Raw genomic sequence first — 12,420 nt, forward strand, 5'->3', positions numbered from 1 at the left:
CGGGTTATCACTGGCATATCAAATTTTCATCTTTTTCGTTGACTTTTTATGTTTTTTGACAATAAAAAATGACAAAAAAGGTTAATATATCATCTTTAATCTTGTTTGAATCAATTTATTATTAGAATTATTAAGATTTGAGAGAGATTTTGAGGTTTGAATTTTTAGGATTCCAATTTTGAACAATGCAAATGTTTGAATTCTCGGTTTTTTTTGGGTGAAATTCTTGAAAGGTTTTGTGTTATAGGATGTGTATATTTGATTTGTGTTGAAATTAGAGGTTGAAATGATGATTTTTGGCCAAAAATGGGTTAAAAATGTCAGAGATCTAGTCTGTGGGATCAGTGGATTTCATGGACCGAATGAAATCTCCCATGAGCAGGAACGATCATCCATAGGATGGGGGAAATTTAGCTTTCTCAACATATTAGGGCCAGGGAGATAAAAAGGAAATCCACAGGGGTCTGTGTGAAATTTTATAAAAAACCATGGGTTGATTTGTAAAAACCGTGGGTTGGGGGAAATTCACTTTTTTTAAAACTATAGGCCTATATGAGATTAGAAAATTGATAAGGGGCTAAAGAAAAAATATTAGATCTATTTAAGAGTAGAAATTTTGTAAGGGAGTAAATTAATATTTTTCATACCTAGAGTTTTTCAACGTATAGTTTTTGAATTTCATATTTGTTTTTCTTGTTTTAGGGTGTTTTGATAGAAAAACTATATTAAATACCCAATTTACCCTTCCATTAAACAAAAAAGTCAATTTTTCCTATTATTAAGTAAAAATACCTTAAACTTTTTTTAAAGGGAAATTATATTAAATGCGCTTTTTACCCCTCCATTAAGCAAAAATGTCCTAAATTTTTTTAAAATACCAAAATTACCCTTCACCACATCTATATAAACCCTCTCCTCACTCTTATTACACAAATTTATCATATTACTTAAATATTCACCCTCACTTTCATTTTTACTCAATATTAATTAGTACAGGTTCGTTCGAACAAAAAAGTTTGTATTTTTGAATTTAAATCGAAAAAAGTTTGTTCGTGAAAAAAAGGTATTTATACGAATCTTAACTCAAAGCTTAATTTTATCTGTTAAATTTAGTTTATATGTCATGTAAAAGAGGTATTTGAATATTAGGTAATAATATTCGGGTTAAATGAAATGTTAAGTAATTATGGAGGGTAAAAAAATATAAAAAAATAGGAGGGTATTTTGATATTACATAATACATGAAAGATTTAAATAATAGGTTAAGAATAGATAGATATATTTTGATAGAATACAACATAAAAAGGTGTTAAATGAAATGTTAGATAATTATAGGGAGTTAAATGAAATTTTAAAAAAATATAAGTGTATTTTGATATTACATAATATATGAATGATTTAAATAATATGTTAAGAATAAATAGATATATTTTGATAATAGAAAACATACGAGGGTATTAAATGAAATATTAGATAAGTATAAGGGGCTAAATAAAATGTTAACAATAGATAGATATATTTTGATACAAGATAATATACAAGATTGTTAAATAAAATGTTAGATAATTATAAGGGGTTAAATAAAAGATTAAAAAAATATAAAGGGTTTTTTGATATTAAAAATTGTAAGAACGTTTTTAATGAAATGTTAAAAATAGATATATGTATTTTGATATAAGATATCATACAAGGGTATTAAATAAAATATTAGATAATTATCAGAGGTGAAATGAAATATTAAAAAAAAATATGGGGTATTTTAATATTAAACATTGTAAAAACGTTTTAAATAGAATATTAAGAATAGATAGATGCATTTTGATACAAGATAACATACAAAGGTGTTACATAAAATATTAAATAATTATAGGGGGTTAATAAAATATTAAAAAAACATGAGGGGTATTTTGATATTAATAATTGTAAGACTGTTTTGAATAGTTATTACAGATTTTTTTGTTATAAATGAATAATTTTTTTCAAAAACTTGTTATTGCAGGATTGATAATTAAAATGGATGGTTATGCATCAGTTCGTTACCAAGGAGAATGGATTCAAGGTGATGACAACACAATGAAATATGTTGGAGGATCTAAACAATTGATTAAAATTCCTTATGGAACAACATTTGAGAGATTTATTCAGCTTTTGAAGGAGACTTGCGGTCTTGATTCAATGAAAAACTATCTTCAACTATCAATGAAGCCAAGAAAAATTGAGCTTGACTGTCCTGTACAGATCCAAAATGATGAAGATGTCCAGGGTCTTATTGATATGTCTCAATACTTACAGGAATGTATTCCTGTTTTTGTTACATGTACCCTAATTGAAAGACAAGAGGAACAAGAAGAAGAAGATGATGATGAAGAAATTAATAGGGTGAAAAAAGAATATGATTTGGAAAACTTGATTGATTTCAATAATGATCCATTGTACATTGCAAACTCATGGACTTATGGAGAGAAAGATAGGGTTCCTGATTGGGGTGACTTTGATGGAAATGATATGTCCGATATTCCTTCTGAAGAGTCAGAACCTGAGTATATGTCATCTGTTACCGAGGGTATAAATAGTTCACAGCTTGAAGATCCTATTTCAAGTGATGAAAATTATTTTGGGTCATTTTTTGACAATGTCCCAACTGATCCATTTAGGCGGCTTCTTGATTTTTCTCCACAACCATCAACATCATCAGGTGGTACAAAATTGATCCGAGAGGAAAATGGTATAAAACTTGGTGATATTTTTCGTAATAAAGTACAATTGAAAGATGCTGTGAAACAATTTATCCTATTGAAAGGATTTCAATTCATGGTCAAGAAGTCTGACAGGGGGCGATGGGATATTAAGTGCAACGCTGAAAATTGTCAGTGGTATATACATGCAAGCAAGTCCAAAGTCGGTGAAGTGTTTCAAATCAACCAAATGAATCCAACCCACACATGTTCAGTTGATCAAATAATGCCACATCACAGACAAGCTGAGGCCCAAGCTTTAGGTCAATTAATGAGATCAAAGTTTGTGTTGATTGATCGAATTTATCAACCTAAGGAAATAATTATGGACATCGCTGACCGGTATAAAATTGACATTTCATATTCACAGGCTTGGCGGGCAAGAAACTGGGCTTTAAATTCATTGAGAGGCTCACCAGAGGAATCATTTATGCTCTTACCAGATTATTGCTATAATTTACAACGCACTAATCCGGACACTGTTACAGCTATTGAAACGGACGATGACCATCGATTTAAATATTTTTTCATAGCATTAGGATGTTCTGTTCGTGCATTTAGGGAATATCTCCGACCTGTTATTTGCATTGACGCTGCTTTCCTTAAAGGTCGATATCTAGGTCATTTATTTTTTGCGGTGGGCTTTGATGGTAATAACCAAATATACCCCATTGGTTTCGGTGTCGGTAAAAAAGAAGATCACGACACGTGGTGTTGGTTTCTCAAGAAGATTAAAGAATGCATCTATGATCTCTCCGAGTTGGTGATAATCTCAGATCGACATCATGCTATATACTCTGCAATGGCTGAAGTCTTTCCAGATGTTCACCATGGATATTGTTGTCATCACCTTTTATGTAACATGCGGGCAAAGTACAAACGAGACTCAAAGGTAATGTGTTTAAACAAGTATTAAAATTTTGAAATGTTTAATTTTTTCATACATTTTGATTATAAAGTTCTCATATTATTTATCACTTTACAGGTTACAGGTGCGTATTGGAAAGCCGTGAAATCATACACAAAAGTAGAATTTGAGGCTACAATGCAATCTCTTGATTCGATGAACCTTCAAGTTGGGGCTTATCTACGTGAGATCGGATTTGAGTGTTGGACCAAAGCATACTTCCCGGGGCAACGATACAACATCATGACAACTAATATTGCAGAGTCATTTAACGCTTTTGTCAGACATGCACGGGGCCTGCCTATCACAATACTCGTCGAGTTCATTCGTAGTACTATGCAGCGATGGTTTTACGAGAGGAGAAACCATGCAAGTACGTGCCCAATTGTTAACACCTATGTATTTGATCATATACTTCTTCCCTTATGTTTGTTATTAATATATGTGTTGTTAATATTTTTTCAAATTACAGATGAATGTCCTAACTTTATCACCCCTTGGACGGAGGAGAAGATCAGTCGTCGTCTGTCAAAGTCTACACGTTTGAAGGTTCAACCAATTACACCTACTCGGTATCAGGTTGTTAGTTTTGGTGGATACATGAGTATTGTGGACTTCGGTGAAATGTCTTGTACATGCAGAAAGTTTCAGCTTTCACATATTCCTTGTAAGCATGCCATTGCTGTTGCACGACACATGAGGCTCACAAATGTCAATGCATGGGTTCATCCGTTCTTTCGCACCGATCTCTACCGTGCAATATATCAAGACCTTGTTAACCCTCTTGGAAACCAATCAGAATGGTTGCCTTCACCAGAAGAAAGAGTTGTTTTGCCCCCTGTTATTGATAATCATCGTCCAGGTCACATTTCTAACAAAAATCGATGTCCTTCGTAAGGGGAAAATGTTACACCCAAGATTTACAGTCGTTGTCATGAATCAGGACATGTCCGAACCCAATGTAAAAGCCTAACACCAGTCCCGAGCTTCGCCCTACAGTGTTCATCTAGAAAAGGTAAAGGGTCGAGATCTTGACAAGCTTCTATTTAGTTTTGTTAGTTATATGATTCATCATTGTTATATTTCAGTGATATGTAACCGATGTATTTTCATTATTGTTTCAAATATGTAATTGTAATCATATGTGATGTAATAACTTTAGTGTGAATAATTTCTTCATTTCATATTTTTTACAATGAGCTGTTTGAGTATTTCTTCATTTCATCTTATATTTGCTAATAATATCACTCAAATCTCATAATTATTTCCATGACATGATTATGTAGAAAAATAAAATCAAATACATATCTATATATAATGATAAATAAAGTACATCATACATATACGCACATACAATAAATATATACATAAGAACATCTGAAGAGTGATAAATAAACAATGAGTGAACTAAATATACACCTGTGATCTGCTCGATACAATAAAAATACAATTAAGAGGCTAAACATCGACGTATAGAGGTAGACGACTCTCGAAAAAAATCGACACTCTGTAACAATGTCAAACACTAAAAAAAAACGTAACATAAATAAGCTACAGTCACCAGAGCCTTCTCCCTGTTGAGGGACTTCTGTTGCTCGAAGTAATATGAGGGGGTCACATCATGGAGTCAATCTAGAAGCTGTCCAGAAACTCGTTGCCTATAATAATGCAGGTATGTATGTTGTGTACAATCGTATCTGTCGTTCGAGAGACCTCATATTCCCTGAGTATGATACCTTTGAGTTGTACATCGTAATCGATCAATCACGAAAATCTATAACTCCGACTACCCAATATGCACAGTTGAAATTTATAGAAATGTAAACTTATAAATAGTGACAAATTAAAGTAGATTATAAACTAATTTAACATAAAATATAATGAAAATATTATTATACTATACCTTATCGACCATCCCCTATGATTTGTAAAACAATTCCGGGGTATAATCTGCCTCAACCATCCTTGTTAAGAGTCCTGAAAACTTAAACTCCCTATCCAGTGTGGTTTGCCAACTCTTCTAGGCCATCTCAACATGTCCTATAAAGAATGTGTGGGCAGTTGTCTAACACTGAGAAACAGTCGAACGGTGATCATCTTGGTCCGACATAATATATCTTGGTACGGATTGTGTGGTCTGCCAACTCTTCCAGGTCATCTCAATTATATAATTTGGCTAAAAAGGAATCCACATGCTGAAATGGAATAAAAAACTTTTAATGTGTTAGTTATTAACGAATATATCAAACTTTTAACCAAATTATATGGTATAGACAACTTACATCGTTAAGCTCCAAATGTAAGTGTTTATTCAGCGGTCTTTTTATTGTAACTTTATTTTTAGGGTTAGGGCTAGCAACTAGTTTTGAGGCGGAGGAGTTTGAAGGAGTTTCTTGTGGAGGAGAAGACATTGAACCAGATGTCTCTTAGTTTTCTCAGAGAAGTTTGGGTGACTTGAATACTATGTATTAGATCTCATATATGAATATGATAATCACACGTCTCAATTTCATATAATTAATAATAATGTTAATCTTAAACTTTTTAATTACGATAAAACTATTTGTACTCGTTTTGTATACACAAATTATACAATTGAATGTTTTTAAAATATATTTTTATAATTATATTTTAAAAATATTTCAAAAAAAATTAGTTGATAAGTAATTATATGATTAAGTAAAATATTGAATATTAAAATGTTGATAGATAAAAAAATCATAAATATAAAATAGTTAGCCCTATATGTTAAAATTATAAATTTTTTAAATTAAAGGTGTTTAAAATGTTATGATACTTACAAAAAAAAAAGAAAAAAAGATAATGATCAGCTTATCTAGAATACGAAGATATCTAGAATTAAATTCATGAATAGGCCAATGAAATGAAGACATCTAGAATTAAATTTATGAATAAGCTGAAAGACTTATTCCCACACATGGTTTAATGTATTCCCAAACTCATATTCGTTAATTTATAAAAATTTAAAGTCTCGCCTATCAAACATTAACTTAAGCAATTTCTATTAGTTTAGAATTCAAATAATTATTTTATCATTTTCCATTGAAATAATCAAAATATCCTTCAATTTAAATTATTAGTTAAGTGTATTAATTAAATAATTGAATATTAATTATCAATTTGCCCTTTACCATATAATGACCAAATTAGGACTTCTCAAATTGTTACACACATTAATGTGTGTGTAATATAAAGTTTCAAACTAGAACTGGAAATGCATAAATTTGTTGAAACCCATTATTGGTGTGGTTTTCATCGTTGTTGTTATTAAAACCCACACAATGAAACTATTACCATTATAGTTGGTACTTTTAAAGTTGTTGTAAGCTCTCCAGAAAGTGAACAGAATATATTGAAAAATTTTTTTACATTGTCAAAAGTGTTGTTGTCATCGTTATCCATTATTGTGAACCTTTCATCAAATTTTTTCACAAGTTAAAAAAAAAAGAACAAAATTAAGAGAAACACTCTCTCACAATGCAATCGGACGGGAAATGAAGGGCCAAAAGACTTTGTTTCTTTTTTTCAACTTTCATTTAAAATTACAGGATATGCGGTGCTTTCTCATTCGTTATTAAACAAATAAGCAATTTTTTATTGGGAAATTATAAAAAATAGCCAAAATTTAGGGGGTCTAAGAAAATTGTCCAAAATATTCAGGTTTAAGCAAAAATGCCCAGATTTTGTGAAATGACAAAATTGCCCCCATATATAAACACAGCAAATTTTCTTACTTCCCACATTCATTTCACTGTGCAAATTCAAAGAAAATTCAAAATTTCCCACTTTCCCACGGTCATCCCACAGTCGACCAGATTTTTATCGATTTTCTTGCTTTCCGACAACCGCAAATGGCAAAGAAGGTTAGTATATCTTCCGTAATCTTGTTTGAATCAAATTATTGCTCATATTATTGAGATTTAATTGAGATTTTAAAGTTTGAAATTTTAGGGTTTCGATTTGAACAATGCCTAAAATAGTTTGATTCTTGGTTGTTTTTGTTGAATTGATTGAGGGGTTTTGTGTTATACAACGTGTAGATTTGATTTATAAAAAAATCGGAGGTCAAAACAACCAAAATTTGCCCGAAAATGGCTGCCGAAGGATCGGCAGTCCGACCGTGGGAACAGTATTTCCCACGGTCAAACGATTTCTCCCACGGTCAGCAGACATTAACCGTGGGTTAGGGGGGTAAAAAGCTTTGTTAAAATATTGGGAAGCCAGGGGAGATTCCTTAGAACACAGCGGGTTTTTCTGAAATTTGCCATATAACAGTTGACCCGTTTTAAAAAGGAATTTTCATGAAGGGGTAAATTGAGAATCTTGTTATCTAGGGTTTCTGATTGTGTAGTTTTCGAATTTTATATCCGTTTTTTCTGTTTTAGGGTTTTTCCATATGTAATTTTCAAATTTAAGATTCGATTTTTCGAATTTTGGAGCTTTTTGACATAATTTATGATGTAATGACGTAATTTCAACTCAATATTTTAATTTTTTCGTTTATAGGGTATATTGATTCGTGTTTTCGAATTTCAGTTCCGTTTTTTCGAATTTCACCGTTTTACGATAGATCGACTCGTATTTTTCAGATTTTCGAAGAATTTTTCGATTGTTGTTATTCTAGGGTTTTTCAACTTTTAGAATACGAATTTCAATTCCGTTTTTTTGAATTTCATCGTTTTACGATATATCGACTGGTATTTTTCAGATTTCCAAAGAATTTTTCGATTGTTGTCATTCTAGGTTTTTCAACTTTTAGAATTTGAATTTCAGTTCTGTTTTTTCGAATTTCATCGTTTTACGATATATCGACTCGTATTTTTCAGATTTTCGAAAAATTTTTCGATTGTTGCCATTCTAAGGTATTTCAACTTTTAGAATTCGAATTTCAGTTCCATTTTTTCGATTTTCATCGTTTTACGATAGATCGACTCGTATTTTTCACATTTCCGAAGAATTTTTCAATTGTTGTCATTCTAGGGTTTTTCAACTTTTAGAATTCAAATTTCAATTTCATTTTTTTTGAATTTCATCGTTTTACGATATATCGACTCGTATTTTTTAGATTTTTGAAGAATTTTTCGATTGTTGTTATTCTAGGGTATTTCAACTTTTAGAATTCAAATTTCAGTTTCGTTTTTTTGAATTTTATTGTTTTACGATATATCAACTCGTATTTTTCAAATTTTCAAAGAATTTTTCAATTATTACCATTTTATGGTATTTCAACTTTTAGAATTCGAATTTCAGTTCCGTTTTTTTTATTTTCACCATTTTACGATAGATCGACTCGTATTTTTCAGATTTTCGAAGAATTTTTTTATTGTTGCCATTTTAGGGTTTTTCAACTTTTAGAATTTAAATTTAAATTCTGTTATTTTGAATTTCATCGTTTTATGATATATCGACTCGTATTTTTCAGATTTCTGAAGAATTTTTCGATTGTTGTCATTCTAGCGTTTTTCAACTTTTAGAATTTGAATTTCAGTTTCATTTTTTTGAATTTCACCGTTTTACGATATATCGACTCATATTTTTCAGATTTTTGAAGAATGTTTTGATTGTTGCTATTTTAGGGTTTTTCAACTTTTAGAATTCAAATTTCAGTTCTATTTTTTCGAATTTCACCGTTTTATGATATATCGACTCGTATTTTTCAGATTTTCGAAGAATTTTCAATTGTTATCATTATAGGGTTTTTCAACTTTTAGAATTCGAATTTCAGTTCCTTTTTTTCGAATTTCACCTTTTTACAATATATCGACTCGTATTTTTCAGATTTTCGAAGAATTTTTCAATTGTTGTCATTCTAGGGTATTTCAACTTTTAGAATTCGAATTTCAGTTCCGTTTTTTCGATTTTCATCATTTCAGGATATATCAACTCATGTTTTCTTATTTTCGGTCGATTTTTCGATTGTTAACATTTTATGGTATTTTAACTTATAGAAATCACATTTCATTGCAGTTTTTCCGTATTTCACCGTTTTTGGTTATATCGACTCGTATTTTCTAGATTTCGATCAATTTTTTGATTATTGATATTTTAAAGTATTTCAATGTCTAGAATTCGAACAATCTTATTTGTTAAGTTTTGTCATTTCCTTTTTTATTATTTTGTATTTTTTTCTTTTTATGTTTTTTTCACAAATACATTTGTTTACATATTTGTTTTTTTGAATGTCTAACGAATTTTTAAAATTTGTGCAGGATAATTCTCGCAAAAGAAAACGGGTTGACGACGAGTTGCGAATCCCCGAGAGTCATCTACCTCTATGAGTCGACGTTTAGCGTCGCAGTTGTATTTTCACTGTATCGAGTAGCTCACGGATGTATATTTAGTTACCTCATTGTTTGTTTATCTTTCTTCATATGTTCGTATGTATATATTTATTGTATGTGCGTATGTATACGATGTACTTTATCTGTCATTATATATAGATATGTATTTGATTTCATTCTATATGTGATTTGAGTGATGTATTGTAAAACGATAAAATTCGAATTCTAAAAGTTGAAATACCCTAAAATGACAATAATCGAAAAATTCTTTAGAAATCTGAAAAATACGAGTCAATATATCGTAAAATAGTGAAATTTGAAAAAACAAAACTGAAATTCAAATTCTAAAAGTTGAAATACCCTAGAATGGCAGTAATAAAAAATTTTTTCGGAAATCTGAAAAATACGAGTCGATATCTCGAAAAATGGTGAAATTCGTAAAAACGAAACTGGAATTCGAATTCTAAAAGTTGAAAAACCCTAGAATGACAATAATCAAAAAATTCTTCTGAAATCTGAAAAATACGGGTCGATATATTAAAATGCCCCCCAAATTTTAATAACATTTCGTTTGACCCCTCAATTATCTATTCCTAAAATTTCATTGAGAAATTTATAATGCTTTTATAATGTTTAATATCATAATACCCCCTTAATTTAAATAAAATTTCATTTAACCCCTTCTAGTAAGTAAGGAGGTTTATATAAATGAAGAGAAAGGTAATTTTGGTATTTTAGAAAAAGTCATGGGCATTTTTGTTAGGAATAGTGAATTTGGGTATTTTTGCTTGAAAATAGTAACTTTGGGCATTTTTACTTAGTGAGAGGGTATTTTGGGTATTTTTGATAATTTCCCTTTTTTATTCATTCAAATTTTTAAAATTTGATCATTAAATGACCAAAGATCTCTCCAGATGTCGCCAGTCTATTGGCCTAAACATTCACAATTGATCCAGAATTTTTTATTTTCGTTATATATATGACTGTTGATCTCATGTAATTATAGCACCTGCTGACAGGAACTCCCTTCACGTTAGTGTTTTGCGCCGCTGATTTTCTAAAAATAAGTTCGCTTTTCGCTTTGCAACACGTGTGTTCAAAACACGTTCCGCCAAGCCAACGTTTTTTGATAAATCATCGTACTGCGAAGAAAGAAGATAAACGTAAGCCCAAGGGGCTATTTTCCATCCAAGTTTTATTTTAATATTAAAAATACATTTATAATAATAAAAAATATTTAAACATTTATTTACGAATAAATTTTTATTAATGACAAACATATCATTTTATTATTAAATCTTAAAAATTTATATCATTTTTTAATTTAAAAAATTAATAATTCTTTTATAATTAAACTTAAAAAAATTATATATTTTTTTATAATTTTAATTTTTCAAGTAATCTCTCTCTCCGATAACCAATAGTATTTAATTATCTCTTTTCCTTCTTTTGATCTCATCTTAGCTAAAAAACACAAAACTTTGTTTGAACAAACTCATTTTCATTGATTTTAAATAAATTAACAAAGATGAAAAATCGTTTTTATTGCTTGAAGATCCGATCTTATTTGAAATTCTATCAACTTCTTTAAAATGTGTATTTTATGGTAAACTCAACGTTTGAAATGTGTATTCTATCAACACTTGTTAACTGATAAGAGATGACAAGAGTTTATGAAAACATGACATTAAATTCGATACTCCATTAAGTTGAAAATTTTATCCACTACTAGAAAAATACAACCATTAACAAAGTACAACCTTTCTGTCCACTCAAATTTGGAATAAACCTTTCTGTCCAAAGATGTAGTATATACTCAATTGTAGAGACTAAGAAAGAGGAGAGAGGGGAAGAAGAAGCACCTACACTTTATAATAAAGCATCGCTAAATCACCATTCTCTTATAGATGTAGACATTTAATTCTCAATCGAAACTATGTTAAAATCTTGTAATATATTTATATTTGTTCTTTTTTTAATTTATCTTTCGTAACAGCAAAGTAGACTTACCGAAGTCTTACTATATTCTAAATATTATTATCATAATTTATTTTGTATACAAATAAATACACATTTATGGATACTTATTTTGAATATATAAATAAATACACACTTATATGTGTCATCATATAATTGAATGATTTTGAATTAAAGATAAAATATCACCTAATTATATAATAATACACATAAATGTGTACTTATTTATGTACCCTATTTTCATTCCATGCACAGAACGGCTAACAGATGAATTGACTGAATTGGAGGACACTGTGAGGTGAGTGATACTGAAAATACTACAAATAAGTTATGAAATTATTTGAAAATCATACTAATTTTCCACACAATAAAATAATCAATTCAGAAAAATTTAAATACAATCATCATAAGAAGAACAACCAATGTTTTTTAATGCCATCATAGATATTTGAAAAGCTGTCTTCAAGCAGCTGGGGATCATAATTGTGGTGAACTTGAG

At 29.8% G+C, this 12,420-nt stretch overlaps 1 protein-coding gene across 1 annotated transcript; it reads left to right on the plus strand.

Moving 5' to 3' along the window:
* The first annotated feature begins 3,060 nt into the window (after positions 1-3,060).
* Positions 3,061-4,803, plus strand: LOC123226246. The gene is made up of 3 exons (XM_044650775.1): positions 3,061-3,627; positions 3,721-4,015; positions 4,115-4,803. The coding sequence occupies exons 1-3, from the start codon at positions 3,061-3,063 to the stop codon at positions 4,537-4,539; spliced, it is 1,287 nt and encodes a 428-aa protein (XP_044506710.1). The 3' UTR covers positions 4,540-4,803.
* Positions 4,804-12,420: the final 7,617 nt, after the last annotated feature.

Source organism: Mangifera indica, chromosome 9 (assembly GCF_011075055.1).
Source record: "Mangifera indica cultivar Alphonso chromosome 9, CATAS_Mindica_2.1, whole genome shotgun sequence".
Lineage (NCBI taxonomy): Eukaryota > Viridiplantae > Streptophyta > Magnoliopsida > Sapindales > Anacardiaceae > Mangifera > Mangifera indica.

Excerpts from the sequence above, each read along its gene's own strand:
- LOC123226246 (XM_044650775.1), top strand. The coding sequence starts at position 3,061 with ATGGACATCGCTGACCGGTATAAAATTGACATTTCATATTCACAGGCT. Across the intron at positions 3,628-3,720 it reads AGTACAAACGAGACTCAAAG|GTTACAGGTGCGTATTGGAA; the intron begins GTAATGTGTTTA and ends ATCACTTTACAG. Across the intron at positions 4,016-4,114 it reads CGAGAGGAGAAACCATGCAA|ATGAATGTCCTAACTTTATC; the intron begins GTACGTGCCCAA and ends TTCAAATTACAG.